Source organism: Dromiciops gliroides, chromosome 6 (assembly GCF_019393635.1).
Source record: "Dromiciops gliroides isolate mDroGli1 chromosome 6, mDroGli1.pri, whole genome shotgun sequence".
NCBI lineage: Eukaryota > Metazoa > Chordata > Mammalia > Microbiotheria > Microbiotheriidae > Dromiciops > Dromiciops gliroides.
Window position 1 is genome coordinate 69,156,302 of NC_057866.1, and position 15,813 is coordinate 69,172,114.

At 38.6% G+C, this 15,813-nt stretch overlaps 1 protein-coding gene across 1 annotated transcript in view; it reads right to left on the reverse strand.

Moving 5' to 3' along the window:
• Window positions 1-12,966: 12,966 nt before the first annotated feature.
• Window positions 12,967-15,813, reverse strand: part of ANAPC4 (anaphase promoting complex subunit 4) — a 39,703-nt gene continuing 36,856 nt past the window's right edge. Inside the window, 3 exon segments of the mRNA XM_043972788.1 lie at window positions 12,967-13,327; window positions 13,852-13,975; window positions 15,036-15,209. Of these exon segments, the coding sequence (XP_043828723.1) occupies window positions 13,088-13,327; window positions 13,852-13,975; window positions 15,036-15,209 (538 nt within the window). The 3' untranslated portion in view covers window positions 12,967-13,087.

Here is a 15,813-nt window from a genome sequence, read left to right on the forward strand (position 1 = left end):
AAGGAACAGTATATAAGACTAACTCAGGATTTTCAAGAGGAACATCTGTGAGATCTTGGCGAGGTTTTTCTGCCATGTCGACCACAGTTTCACAGTCATGTAAGGATTCCCCTGATAAAGGAAGATCAGGTAGCAGGGTGAAAGGATTCAAGGTGTTACATCTTTTAATAATAATGTTTTCATTCCCTAATAAAGTCACTTCATACCTGGCTAGTCTCTGGTCTGACAAAGCCTGCGTTCGATGATGCAAGAGCAAAGCTTCCACTTCACGAGAACACTGAACAACCAAAGGATTTCCCAAAACTAACTCTGCAGATTTTTCCACCAGTAAAGCTGCAGGCACTACAGCCCTCAAACAGGGTGGAGCACCTGCCCCAACTGGGTCTAATTGTACAGAGAAGTAGGCTACTGGGCATTGGGAAAATGCAAAAGTTTGGGTCAGTACCCCTGAAGCTACCCCCTTCCTTTCATACACAAAGAGGGTAAAGGGCTTTGAATAGTCCCGGCAACCCAAGAGTAGGGGCAGTCATGAGTGCTTTTGCAAGCTCCCTCAAAGCTACTAGATGTTGTTCCTTCAACAGCAAAGGCTCAGAAACAGAAGCTTTCGTAAAAGCAGTGAGGGGTTTCAAAATCTCTCCAAAGGAAGGAATCCACGAACAGCAATAACCAGCAGCCCCCAATACAGCATGTACCTGCTTCTTGGTCTTGGGGACTGATAAGTTTTTCAGGGCCTGTATTCTCTTTGGAGAAATGGTTCTTTTTCCTGGTGAAAAAATAAACCCCAAATACTCTACTTGTTCCTTACACCACTGTACCTTTGACCTGGAGACCTTATGTTCCTGGATCAAATGGCAACTGTCATAGAAGCAAGTTTCTTGATTAGGAGAAGCTAGAAGTAAATCATCCATATACTGGATCAAAGTGGAACCTTTAAAAGTGATAGTTGATAAGTCTTTCTGCAAAATCTGAGAGAATATGGTTGGAGAGTTTATAAAACCTTGTGGTAATCTAGTCCATGTGTATTGTTGGTTTACCCAGGTAAATGCAAACAGATATTGGGATTCAGGACTTATAGGAATTGAATGGAAGGCAGCACATAAATCAAATACTGAAAAACAAGTGGCATCACAGGGAATAACAGTCACAATAGTGGCTGGATTGGGCACAACAGGGTGGAGAGCAACAACATAAGCATTAATTGCTCTAAGATCCTGAACAAAGCGATAAATAGGCTTACCGTCAGGACCAGGCTTTGGCTTCTTCACTGGAAGAATTGGAGTATTTGCTTCTGACCTACATGGAACAATAATTCCTTGTTCAATAAGGGAGTCAATTATGGGAGTAATACCAATAATTGCCTCCTTTGAAAGTGGATATTGTGGTACAGATGGTGGTTTCCCTCCTTTTGTAGCAATAGAGATAGGAACTGCTGATTTCAGTAGTCCTACATCGGTGGAGGATTTTGCCCAAACCTTTTCAAGCAAGGTGTCTGGAATAGAGAGATCTTCAGATTGGGATAACATTAAAGCAGACAATTCTTCACCATAACATTCACTTAATACATCAATAAACACTGGGGTTAACACATTTTCATCAGGCATATCAACAGTCAATGTATTATCTGGCATACAGTGAATAACAACTTTCAATTTACACAATAAATCTCTACCCAAAAGATTAACAGGAGATTGGGGAATCCACAAAAAAGAATGCATCGCTGAAATAGAGCCAAGAGTAACTTCAAGGGGAGACAGAAGAGGAGCTAGTTGGCTGTGCCCCTCAACTCCCACCACAGGCATCTTTTTAATGATAGTTCCTTTATCTTTGGGAACAAAATTTAACACAGAAATAGAGGCACCAGTATCAATTAAACAAGAACATTTTACACCTTCAGCATACAAATCAATATTAGGTCAGGGAGAGGCATGAATGGGCAAAGCAAGGGCAATGATCTTAGTGGAATCTGCATTATCCACATCCTCTACCTCCCCCTCAAACTGTCATATTGAAGCATTGTTTTCAGGGTTCCAGTTTCCTTTATTAGCCTGATTTACTCTTTGTCTTACTTCTTGACTTACTCCCTGACCATTTTCAAACTTCTTCCTTTCTTGATAATTCCTTTTCCTTTCAAAGCAATCTTTGTGCATATGTCCCATCTTTCCACAATAGAAACAACAAATTTTTCTTCTGTTCTGTTTCCCTATAGTCACCTGCTGGATGGTGGCAAGAACAGTTTTAGATTTTTGACTAGATTTTTCTCTCTTGTCTTGTCCATCATCTCTCTTGTCTTTTCCCACAAACACATATTGAGTAATTGATTTTAGTTCCCCAATATTCTTTTCATGTCATCCAGGACAGTATTTCAGAAAATACTCAGTAATATTTGGAAGAGACTGATTCACAAAAGCAGCATTTATCATTCTAGCATCCCTAGGATTTATAGGGTCAAGTCTAGCAAATCTTCTAGCACTCTTACACAGCCCATCATCTTTTCCCTGAACTGTCTCTTGGAACTTACTGTAGTTCTCTGGTCTTTCTGAGAAAAGTTCCACTCCTCTAATTAGATTATCTCTAGCATCTCTTAGTTGGTTCACATCTGATAAAATATTAGGATCCCACCCAGGATCTTGCATGGGCCATGTTCCCCCTTCTCCTGGACCTACCACAACATGATTGGTCATTTCTATAATTCCTCTTTTTTCTCCCTCTGACAACAGGACCTCCATCATATCTTGTACAATCAGTCCAGGTACGATTATGCCCATGAAAAATAGATTTAAACTGGTCTATAACTGCTATGACCTCCACATAGCTAAATCAGAAGGTCTGAAAGGATGGTGTTCTCTAATATAAAGCAAATTTCCCTGAGCATTTAACTGAGGCTTTTCTATCAAGGGAAAAGCAGAGACTGAGGCATGTTGGGATATTGGAACATGCTTTTTCTCCTCACTCATCCTATCCTTCACTGCTTCTACAGGGCCAAAATAAGGAGGAACTGATGGTGCACTGATTACAGGATAGAGTGCAGTTTGCTTGCTCTCTCTCTTTGCTTACTCTCCTCAGAAATCAAAGTGGAAAACAATTTCCAACGAACTAGGTATTTTAGCTGATCCCACTTTTCCTGTTTTTCTAAGACTTTTTCTATCTTATCTAAAATATGGAGACTGAAAATCCCATATTTTGGCCAAAAATTCTTGAAATATTTGTTCCAATCAAAACAATATTTAATAGCAGTTTCCCTATTAATTTCTTTGGCTTGTAATCATTTCTCTGTCCCACTTTTCCAAAAATGTATCTAATGGAGAATCTTTAGGAATTGATATTCTACTCAGCCTAGTTCCCATGGTGTACACATGGTGGAAGACTGATCTGGCTAGAACTAAGCAAATAGAACCAGATTCTAGTCCTCCTACACTCTGGTGGATGGGCTTGATCTCAGTTATGTGCACGATGGTTAGCCTGGGCTAACCCAGATCTAAAGCCCTCCTTGACACGATTCTCTAAGGGACCTGATCTCAGAAATTTGATTCATGATGGTTAGCCTAGGCCAGCCCAGATCTAAGGTCCCCTGAACACTCTTTATCTATTCTCCTAGACCTAATTTTATAATTTTACCCGCCCCCCCACACACACACACAAGGGCAGGGAAGATAGACAGACATATACAGACACACGCTTGTCCACTCGAGTCCCCGGAGGGGACCTTGCGGATTCTGCTTGGTTTAAGGACCCGAGTAGTCATCCAGGAACAAACCAGTCCATTGGGTCATATGCAGTAATCAAGAGGTAGACTATCGGCTCAGGTAAACCACCTTTGGAACCGTGTACTCAGGACTCTGCACTCGCTCCCATGCCTAGGGCACGTCTCTCACACACACCTCTCAAACACAGTCTTCCAAAACACATTCACACAATTTATTACCTTTCCCACCCAAGCCTACCTTGAGAGGTAATTAATCCTCTCAGGCATTAGCTTCCTCCTAACTCAGAATTAAGTGCTGTGTAGTTTCACAGAGAACTTGTTCTTTTCCAGTACACAGTGTAAAAAGCAGAAGTTCCCTTATAAATGGAACTGTGGGGACTCAGAGAATAAATTACAGCCTCTTTTTTTAAAAAATATTTTTAAAAAATCCAATTAAAATTAATTTAGAATCATAAGGTATTAAATAATAATAATAATAAAATGAATATCACAATCTGCAGCTTGTGGATACTCACCAGCCTGGAAGTCTGAACCTGTGAGAATCTGTGCCCTGTTTTCTCTCCCTCAAGAAGGGACTTAGGGCAAAAGGCCCTTTGCTCAAGCTTAAAATAAAGTCATAATTTGGAGAAGAGGAGTCTTTGGGTTTATCAAACACTACATTACTAATGTCATTTACTACTGTGTCTCCTGTGCCTAACCTATACCATTGATCTTCCACTCTATTTCTTAGCCAATACTAGATAGTTTTGATGACTGCCACTTTATAGTAAAGCTCCAGATTTGGTACAGCTAGCCCACTTTTCTGTGCATTTTTTTTCATTATTTCCCTTGATATTCTTGATTTTTTGTTTTTCCAGATGAATTTTGTTATTATTTTTTCTAGTTCTATAAAATAATTTTTAGGTAGTCTGATTGGTATGGTGCTGAATAAGTAAATTAATTTAGGTAGAATTATTTTTACTATATTAGCTCTGCCTATCCATGAGCAATTGATATCTTTCCAATTATTTAAATCTGATTTGATTTGTGTGAAAAGTGTTTGGTAATTGTTTTTTTTTTTCATATAAGGTATTTTATTAAGTGTTTGGTAATTGTGTTCATAGAGTTCCTGGGTTTGTTTTGGCAAGTAGACTCCCAAGTATTTTATATTATCTACTGTTACTTTTTTTTTTTTTGGTGAGGCATTTGGGGTTAAGTGACTTGCCCAGGGTCACACAGCTAGTAATTGTTAAGTGTCTGAGGCCAGATTTGAACTCAGGTCCTTCTGAATCCAGGGCCAGTGCTCTATCCGCTGTGCCACCTAGCTGCCCCTCTACCGTTACTTTAAATGGAATTTCTCTTTCTATCTCTTGCTGCCGGACTTGTTGGTCATATATAGAAAGCACCAAAATACTTCTGAGAAGAATGTTGGAGGAATGGGAGCAAGTACTTGAAATACATAGGATTTCCCAGCAATTTTTGATCTCTCTCTGCCAGGAATGCCCGAGACACTTTGTTCTGAGGACATTGTTATCCCACATAAGTCTTCATTTATTCAAGTATGGAGGAAATCTTCCAGAGTTGCCTCTGGCTATTGCTCAAAGCAGAAACCAATTCTAAAGGTTCAAGAATTGCACAAGGGTGCAAAAAGCAATCTCTTCCACCAAGGTTTCCAGGAATTGATACTATAAAGAGCATTAAGAAAAACAAAAACAAAAACAAAAACAAAACAGTCAGCTTGACCTTGTGATAAGAGAGAAGGAAGAAAATCCTCCTTTTCCTTCGCCAGAAGTCCTTCCCTATTTTCTTCCACCTTCCCCTCACCCTGGCCCCTCCACAACCAGGTCAACTCATTTTCCTCTCCTAAAATTGAAAACAAAACAAGAAAAACAAACCAAAAAAATCCTTAATATCAGAGGGAATTAGAAACATTGTGAAGATGTCTCCTTGGCTTCAAGGTCCTCACACTCTTCATAAAGAAAGCAAGAAAATAAAAATGGGTGAAGACAGAGATAACTGGTCCAGAGTTATATAATAACCGACATTTATAGCACTTTGCAAAGCTTTACATAAACTCCAACCCACAACACTGAAGAGTAAGTGCTAGAGATATTATTCCTCCATTTTATAGATAAGGAAAATGAAGTTAAAGGACCCATTCATCCATGGGTCAGAAGTAGAATTCAAATCTAGGTCTTCCTTACTCCAAGACTGCTCTCTATCCACACCCTTCTCTAATATCTTTGCCCACTGTTGCTCAGATTTTTGTTTGGTTTGGTTTTGGTTTTGGTGGAGCAATGAGGGTTAAGTGACTTGCCCAGGGTCACACAGCTCGTAAGTGTAAAGCGTCTGAGGCTGGATTTGAACCCAGGTCCTCCTCAATCCAGAGCCGGTGCTTTATCTACTGCGCCACTTAGCTGCCCCTGTTGCTCAAATTTAAGAATATAGTTGTGAAATATCCATTCAAAGTACTGCAACAAAAGCATGGGATATGGTAGGCAGTGCAATGGGTTGGTAAATAATTAGGAGACTCACTCCAAGTTTTGCCATTGATTGGAGGTGAGCGCAGTGGAGACAATGACAAGATATTATTAGGTGCTTGCTAGCTGCTGGTGACAAGGGCAAGCAGTGGGCTAAAAGGTGCCCGGGGGAAAGTTCTACACCTGTGCCAAGTCAGGGGGAAGAAAGTATGTGTGTATGTATGTATCTGTCCATCTACAGTACATACATGTATATATGTGTGTGTATTCTTTCTCCTCTCTCTCTCTTTCTCTCTCTCTTTGTCCCTATCCCCAGTTCATCTCTATAGTAGCAATATTGACAATGTTCATGCCCCTTTCAATTCTGGAACCATGATCAAATCAGCTCTGTTCTTGATCCCCAAAGGGATGTGCTAATCTACTCCTGTATGGCTTTGTAGGGCAGCTAGATGGCACAGCAGTTAGAGTGCCAGGCTTGGAGTCAGAAAGACTCATTTCTTCTGAGTTCAAATCTGACCTTGAACACTCATTAGTTAGCACAAACAAGCCACTTAACTCTTTTTGTCACAGTTTCCTGATCTGTAAAATGAGCTGGAGAAGGAAATGACAAAACACTCTAGTATCTTTGCCAAGAAAACTCGAAATAGGGTCACAAAGAATATGACACAACTGAAAAAGACTGAACGACAAGAAATGGCTTCCCAACTCAATATCCTTGTGTGTTATCTCTATTAGAATATAAGCTCATGATGGTGATGGAATATTATTGTCCTATAAGAAATGGCAAGCTGAATGATTTCAGAAAGGCCTGGAAAGACTTGTATGAACTGATGTATAGTGAAGAGAGCAGAACCAAGAGAATATTGTACACAAAGACAGCAATATTGTTTGATGAAGAACTATGAATGACTTAACTATTCTCAACAATACAATGATCCAAGATGATTCCAAAGGACTAATAATGAAGCATACTCTCCACCTCCAAAGAAAGACCTGATATTGGTGGAACACAGACTGAAACATGCTATTTTTCACTTTCTTTCATTTTTTTCAAGTTTTCATATACAAATGACTAAGATGGTAATATTTTACATAATTGCAAATGTATAACCTATATCTGATTGCTTACTGCCTCAGGGAGGGTGAGAGAAAAGGAAGGAGGGATAAAATTTGGAAATCAAAGCTATAAATAAAAATGTTTATTATTTTTAAAAAAAGAATGAGGAAAAAACCTGGGGGAAAAAAGAATATAAGCTCTTTGAGGGTAGGGACTGTCTTTGCTTTTGTATTTGTATCCCCAGTGCTTAGCCCAGTGGTTAGCACATATTATGCAAGCACTGAATTAATGCACTTTCATTCATTCATTTCCTCTACCTGTGTTCTTTCAATGCCCAAATTTGAGGGGTGGAGAGAGGAGGGTATAGTCAAACTCGAGAAGTTGGTTCAAGGTCCTTCCTGTCTACTCTCCAACCCCTGATAAACTAGAGTGAACACCCTATCATTTTGACTCCTTTTGACAGCTTAGCAGGCTCACAGAATTCTAGAATCACAGAGCTGGGAAACAATTCTAAGGTCATTTCATCTGATCTATACCTGATCAGGAATATGCCAATAATACCAATACCCAACCTCAGCTCGAAGACCTCCAGTGATGAAAAGCTCACTATCTCCAGAGGCAGCTTACTCCACTTCAGGGATGGCTCTATTTGTTAGGTTGTGTTTTCTTCTATTGTGTCAAAATCTTCATCCCTGAAACCTTTACTCGATCATCTTGGTTCTGGGGTCAAGCAAAACATGCTATAACTTTGAAGTTCTGACTTAGAAATAGACATTTGTCAGTCCTTGGAGAGTGAGAATTCAAATGTACGGTCTCTAATTGCTTCTTCATGGTGGCAGAGATAGGTTCCAGGAGAAACTCGGTGCCCCTTGTAAAGTTGCCCTTGGTAAGCATGCAAGGTAGATGTTCTTTAAGAAGACCCTTGGTGATAACAGGTAAAAAGACCCTCAACATTGAGGCCTGTGGGTGTTAGCAGTTGTCTCAAAAGTATTCTCCGAGAAAGCCTACCCACAAAGAGAAGCACAGTTCCCTCCAGACCAGGGTGGGATGCATAGCCCTTCCATAAAGTCATGATCCTGGTGCTAAAGTTGACTGAAGAGAGGAAAAGCAGTGCAGTAGTGGATAGAGAACAGACCACAGAGTAAAATTAAATTAACTGAATTTTTAAAAACCAACAATTTAAAGTTTAAGTCCCACCACTGAAATATATAGGCTCTATGACTACAGAATTCACTTAACCTCTCAGAACACCAGACAACACTCTGAATGGGTTGCAGATCTGCCTTGGTTGAAGGAATTTCCAAATCAGGATTTTTTTTTTCCCTGATAAAATCACACAGACTGGCCAAATATCACTATACAAAAAGGAAAAAAGAGAGGTAGCAGCTCACCTCTTCTTCTGTGGCTTCCCAAATAACTCCTGCTATTTGATGATGCCCCCAAATCCCAGATACTGGAGTACGTAGTTTAGGAAGAGAAGTTTTATTGTTCCAGCTCAGCTTTGCTTCTTGTCTCTTGTGGAGAGGGAGTAAATCTCAAGTAAGTTTTGTACTCTCTTATCAGGCTACTATGATGCTGAACTGCGACACTTGGATTAGGTTACTCTTCCATCTCTAGAATTCTGTACACTGTGACTGGATACTTAAAGTAGGGCACAAGGTCATTATCTTTACCAAATAACCCGGCACCCCCTGTGTCTCCCCTGAGGAATTCTGAGAAGGGGAGGGATGGGTGGTCTCCAATAGAGGTGCGGCTATGATTTTATTTTCATATATACGTTATTAGACATATGTAGGTCATACCCTGCAGGATTCATCTTCCCAGGAACCTAAAGATCATAATTCTTTTTGTTTTCCCTTTTTTTTCCCCGGGGCAATGAAGGCTAAGAGACTCGCCCAAGATCAGACAGCTAGTAAGTGTCAAGTGTCTGAGGCTGGATTTGAACTCAGGTCCTCTTGAATCCAGGGCCAGTGTTTTATCCTATCATAATCCTTTACTGATGGCCCTAATCAAAATGTTCCTGCTAATCTGTATGTGTACTACTATAAACTCCATATTTTGTCAGTGACCTCTTTGGCCTTACTCCAACTATTGAGCAATTACCCAATGAGGATTTATTCAGCATTTACTATATTCCAGGCACTGTGCTAAACACCGAAGATACAAAGAAAGGCAGAAACAGTCCAAGATCTCAAGGAACCCATGCTTTAATGATAAAGACAATATGCAAATAATTCTGTTAATATGAGATACTTACAATGGGGTGGGGAGAGGAGAGGCATGGAGATCAGGTAGAAAGGTACTGTAATAGTACAGGTATGAAGTGATAAGAGGCTTTGTGAGAAAAGAGGACATATATGAGAAATGTGAAAGTAAAATGACAAGATTTGACAACAGATTAGCTAGGTAGGTTGAGTGTAAGTAAGGAGTTGAAAATAACCAAAGGTTGTGAGCCTAGGTCACTGGAAGAATAATAGTGCCCTCAATAATAATAGTAAATTTTGAAAGAGGTGAGGGTTTTGAGGAAAGATAATAAGTTCTGTTTTGGATATATTGAGTGTGAGATGACTGTGGGACATCCAAAAGGCACTTGGTAAAGTAGAATCAAAGGGAAAGACTAGGGCAGTAGGTATAGATTTGGAAATCATCTACATAGAGATGATAATTGAACTCATGGAAGCTGTTGAGATCACCAAGTAAAATAATATAGTTTGATGTGCTTTTTAAAAAAAAACCTGAGATCTGTGAAGTTTTAAAAATTTTGATAACTATATTTTAATATAATTTATTTTCTTTGCAATCTAATGTATTTTATTTTATGCATTTAAAAACATTATTCTAAGAAGAGGTTCTAAGATTCCGTAGAATTGCCAAAGAGTTTCATGACCCAAAAAAAGGTTAAAAACTCCTGGACTGGAGGGAAAAGGACAGTTTTGGGGGTGATCCACAATTATGATTTAGATGAATGGGGGAGTTAGGAGCTTGGTGCATAGAGTGCCGGGCCTGGGGTCAGGAACACTCATCTTTCTGAGTTCAAATCTGGCCTCATACTTACTAGCCATGTGACCCTAGGCAAGTTATTAATCCTGTTTGTCTTAATTTCCTCATCTGCAAAATGAACTGGAGATGGAAATGGCAAACCACTCCAGTGTCTTTGCCAAGAAAACCCCAAATGGAGTCACAGAGAGTTGTACATGACTGAAATGACTGAACAACAACCAGGGGCAGCTAGGTGGCACAGTGGATAGAGTACTGGCACTGGAGTCAGGAGGACCTGAGTTCAAATCCTGCCTCAGACACTTACTAGCTGTGTGACCCTGGGCAAGTCACTTAACCCCAATTGCCTCACAAAAACAAAACAAAACAAAAAACAAACAAAAAAAAGAACAACAACCAAACAACAAGCAAAGGAGTTTGAGGAGACAGGTAGGAAGAGAATGAGGAGAGATCAGGGTCATGAAAACTCAGATACCAAAGAACATCCAGAAAGATTGTGGGTCTACAGTGTCCCAGGCTGCAGAGAGGTTAAGAAAGGTGAAGACTGAGGAATGTAGCCACAAAAACAAAGATTTCTGTAACTTCTTTACATCTTTTGTTCTTCCACAGTGATTCTCTTTATTTTTTATTCTCCCTTGTTATTACATTAATACATATTTATGGAATAAAACAAGCATTTTCATAATATAGTACAATAAAAAAGATGATTGTACATGAAACTGCAAAACTACTATGTACGACTGCCATTCCTTTCAAATATACAACAAAATTATCATGTAAATTTCTTTTCTTCTCCTTCTCCTCCTTCTTCTCCTCCTCCTTCTCCTCTTCCTCCTCCTCCTCCTGCTCCTCCTCCTCCTTCTTCTTCTCCTCCTCCTTCTCCTTCTGTTCATCAGAGAATATCTTAACTCTATATTTGGGTTTAACTTTTTAATTGTGAAAATAGCCTTATATTTGGCATGGATTACTCTGTCCAACACAAAATGTTACTTAGGAGACACATGCCCAGAACATACTTTCTAGCCTTCAGGATCTTATATTCTAGCTTGAGGATAAGAAAAGAACTCATGAGTCATCTGTCTCATTTGGTTCTCATATTATGATAGCTGTTTACGCCTCCATTTTACAGACGAGGAAACTGAGAGCAAATGCTATATTTTCAAACATGGGATTTTGCCTGATAAAACCATCCTAAAACTTTGAACAAGACAAGAGTATTGTGACAAATGGCAAAATTTTGAGATTTGAAGCACCAAATTAGAGAGAGCAGAAGTCAGCTAAAAAGTGTATTCAGAAGGCATCACACTTCAAACGCTCCCAGCGCCAGTAAACTGTGCAAATATCCTGTTTCATTCATAACACTACTAGATGTATACCCTCAGAAGATCAACCCATATGTACAAAAATGTTTAGAGAAGCCCTTTTGTTGTTGTTGTTAAAGAACAGGAAACCAAAGGGGTGGCTATCTATTGGAGAATGTCTCAAAAAAAAACATGTAATAACACTTTACTGATACATCAAGATTCACAGGTCACCAGCAATGATGTTCACAAAAACCCAAGGCTGGAAGAGCTTTGAAAGCTGTTGGACAACTCCTACACTTTTTCCAAATATCTCATCCTGTTTTATAACTAAGAGAGGGTTGCGCTGTGAACTCAATATTCATTAACTAGCTATCAATCAATAAATTTATGGTTGTCCTCTGTGCAGAATGCATGCTATGTTGTACTACACAGTCTGTTGTAGTCCAAAAGAACTGTTCTGCAATTGTGAGTCCACCACAAAGACAATTAATTCTCTTTAGTTTTTCCCTCACTCACTTCCCCAGGTACAGACCAACACATTCTGACTAATCTATTAGTAGTGTGTAAGGAAAGAAATAATATATTAAACAACAGACAAAATATATAATAGTCTTACATGTGACCATTTGTTTGGTTGCACTTTTCAGCCTGAAGAAATCCTAAATCTTTATAGACTGATTCATGTATGGACCAACGAACTGCAGTGAGGGTTAATGTAAAAAGTGGAAGCTATCTGACAGTTGTACAGGAACAATACCCATTAATTTGGGAGAGAACATTAAGAAATCAACAGTGCACAGGAGTTCATTAACACTAATGCTAAAATATATTTATTTGAAACTATTACTCCTAATGTTCTCAAGGAGTAAAATTGTGCAGATGTCCGCTACATGTCCTTAATACTCAATAGCTCAAGCTATGAATATTGTTGATTCAAAGAATCAAAAGCTCAAGTACAATAAAAGACTGAGGAAAGTTAATATTTTAGGGACAAGTAGTATTTTTAGTATTTAATATTGATAAGGACAACATCAATCTTTTCATAGTTTGCAAGCTTTGAAAAATGCAGGCATTCACAGTTTTAAATTGATAATGGAAATATAAAAAGAACAAATAAAAAGTATTCAGGGGTCTTACAAAGAAGAAATGGAATAAAAATTTTGCTGATTAAAAATTTTTTTAATCCTAAAGAAGCTGAAGAGCTTCCTTCTATAACAAATGACAACTGTTTAAATGTAAACTCTTTGTGCTAATAGGAATAAGTCCTGACACTTACTTTTTGAGAGGCAGAAAAGACTGAATTCCCTTCCTCAAATTCAATTTATGTTTGCTTTAAAAACTACCGTTCTTCGGGCAGTTTTAAAAAGAAACATCAGCAAAAGGAAATGTCCTTCCAATGGCTATATTTCTGGAAGATGAAACAGATTTAAAGAAAATATGCATTGCTCACAACATCATTTACTGTTTATTTCTTTGGTACAAAGAAAAATCTAGGTGTTCTAAAGAAACATCTTAGTCCACCTCCTTACTAACATAATGAGAACACACAAAATAATTGCAACCCAGATTATGAATCCAGGTTAGAGTCATGTTCTTCCACTGCATCCAGCAGGCCAGCAGATCCATTGCCCACACTCTCTTGGTTATCTGCAGACTGAATTAATTCTTCCTGCTCACCAGAAACATGATGAGATGAAGATTCCTCCTCCTCCTCCTCCTCCTCCTCCTCCTCGTCTTCCTCTTCTGCCTCCCCATCATCCTCTACATCCATTTCAAATACTCTAACATGACGGAGATTTGAGCTTAACTAAAGAAATATGAAAGTATTTCATTTTAAAGAGATTTAAGATACTAAAAAATTTTAAAACAATACCTTTGAGCAGCACAATAAATATACTTTTTTCAGTAATTATAAAGTAGAAGCAGAAACTGGAACTTTCTTAGAAAAGTGGGGTTTTTTGTTTGCTTGTTTGTTTTTGGTGAGGCAGTTGGGGTTAAGTGACTTGCCCAGGGTCACACAGCTAGCAAGTGTTAAGTGTCTGAGGCTGGATTTGAACTCAGGTCCTCCTGACTCCAGGGCCGGTGCTCTATCCACTGCACCACCTAGCGGCCCCCAAAAGTGGGTTTTTTTAAAAAAGAAAATAATTTTTCTCAATTTATATTAAAATCACTACATTTAGTCCTTCAATATACAAAAAGAATATCTGAATTATAAAAATGTACAGCACGGGGTTTTAACTTAATACTCTCTGAACAGAAAAGTAAATAGCTAAGGATCATGTAACATGCCATAATAAATTTCAAAAATCCTATTAAAATTTAAATACTTACTACACAAGAGACTTTCCGAAAACCATTCACAGCAACATACTGAGCTTTCATATTCTCCAGTATTCTCCACTGATTCTCCAGGAAGACAGTATGTGTAGGTATAATATCACTCTGTTCATCTAGCCTACACAGAGCAAAACCACAATAAGCAAAATTCTTTTTTTCCTCATTTGTTAGAGAAAGAAGGAGGCAGTTTTAAACCTGTGCCTTCAACTTCTATCCAAATTCATCTAGAATGCTTCTCTTGATAAACTAAGAAAAGGACCAGCAATTTTAGGACCACAAGGTCATAGATCTAGAGATAGAAAAGACCTCAAAGTTCATCTAGTCCAACTCCCCTCATTTTACAGATGAGGAAACTGAGGCCCTGAGAAGCTAAGGTTTTGCCCAAGGTCCCATAATTAGTGAGCATCAGCAGTAGGATTCAAATCCAGGTCTCTGACCTGGCTAAGCAGAAGTTAGCTAAGGAAATCATCTTTCATTAAACAATCACCAAGTCCTTTGTAATCTCTAAATATTTTCCACTATTCTTTATTTCCAATACCACTCATCCTAGTTTTAGTCTTCATAATGCCTCCATTTCAAACAGGTAAAATACCTGAAACACTAACTTAAGGAACGAAGTTATGCTTTGATTCCCTTTGAGAATAAATTAATAAATTTTAAAAGCAGGAAAAATCTGGTCCCTCAAACCTCAGTCATCCAAGGTTTTTCCTTTAAAGGTGGTAACCTATGCATCTTATGGTCCCTAGAATTAGTGGGTATGGCTTACGATCTTCCACTGGTACAGTAAGCAGCAGAGTAGAAAGTGGAAGTTTTCTCCATTCTACTGTGTACTTAGCATCCTGTTTTGAAACAAGACCTCTTTGTTCCAAAAGGTAAATTGTAGAGGCAGGGATAGTCAAATTCAGAATAACTAGCCTTCTGTTCAACCCGTGTTAATGCTGTTTCAGGGATCTCTTGGGATGTGGATTTGAAGAAATCACTTCATCCCATCCAATTATATCTCACCTTGTTCTCATAACTTCTCCTCTATTTCAGAAGGTAGAAGAACAGGTGGGACTTCCCTACTTTTCTGTTACCCAATAGTATACTACACTTATCAATTATACCCTAAATAACTGAGTTTACATTCTGCATTTAACTGTCAGCGGAGAGAAGTAACATTATTAATGTCCCTGTACCTTTTACAAGCTGTCTCACTGAACCCGTTCTCTGGAGCATCTTCCTTGGGATAGACCAAAGACAATGGTAACTGAGCCAAGACTCTTTCTTTGCCTTCTTGTTCTTCATTCTCCTTAAGAACCACTGTTATTGTTTCATCATCATAGAAATGTGCATCAAGACAGCTGTAGGAGCTAGAGTAAAATGGAATTTATTATCTTTAGAGATCATCTATTAACTGAGTGATCACTTTAAGCACAGGCATTAAACTGACATTGAAGGGGGAAAAAAGAAAAAGATCAAGTCATATCTTTTTTAAGAATATATTTCGAGAGTCACTATATTTGGATTCATTCTGTTTTCTTCTAAATTCACACTAACCTGCTGTACTCTAATTAATGACAGATAAGTCTAACAAGATTTTTGATTACATATTCATGAAACCAAGAGCACAGAAACAAATTTGTTCATGGTCACAGAACCTGCTTAAGATCAATGTTCAGACTTAAGCCCTTATCCTATTCAATTACCTCTTCTGTGGAGAGCCCCGGAGGACACAGTGTAAGCTGCCTTATGGTAAGCCGAGCTGACTGGCACCAAAGTGACTGCTAGGTTTAAAGGCAATTCAGCTTCACTCAAACTGGTCAGCAGGGAGGTGAAAGTGAGATTTCATGTAGAAAGATATACAATTCAAAAGCCTTGGCCAAAAAGTGATGTTTACCCTTTTCAGGATGGACAAGAGAGTATTTCTAAAAAGTGAATCCCTTATTTAGCTTTTCTGCATTACTTTACTCACTT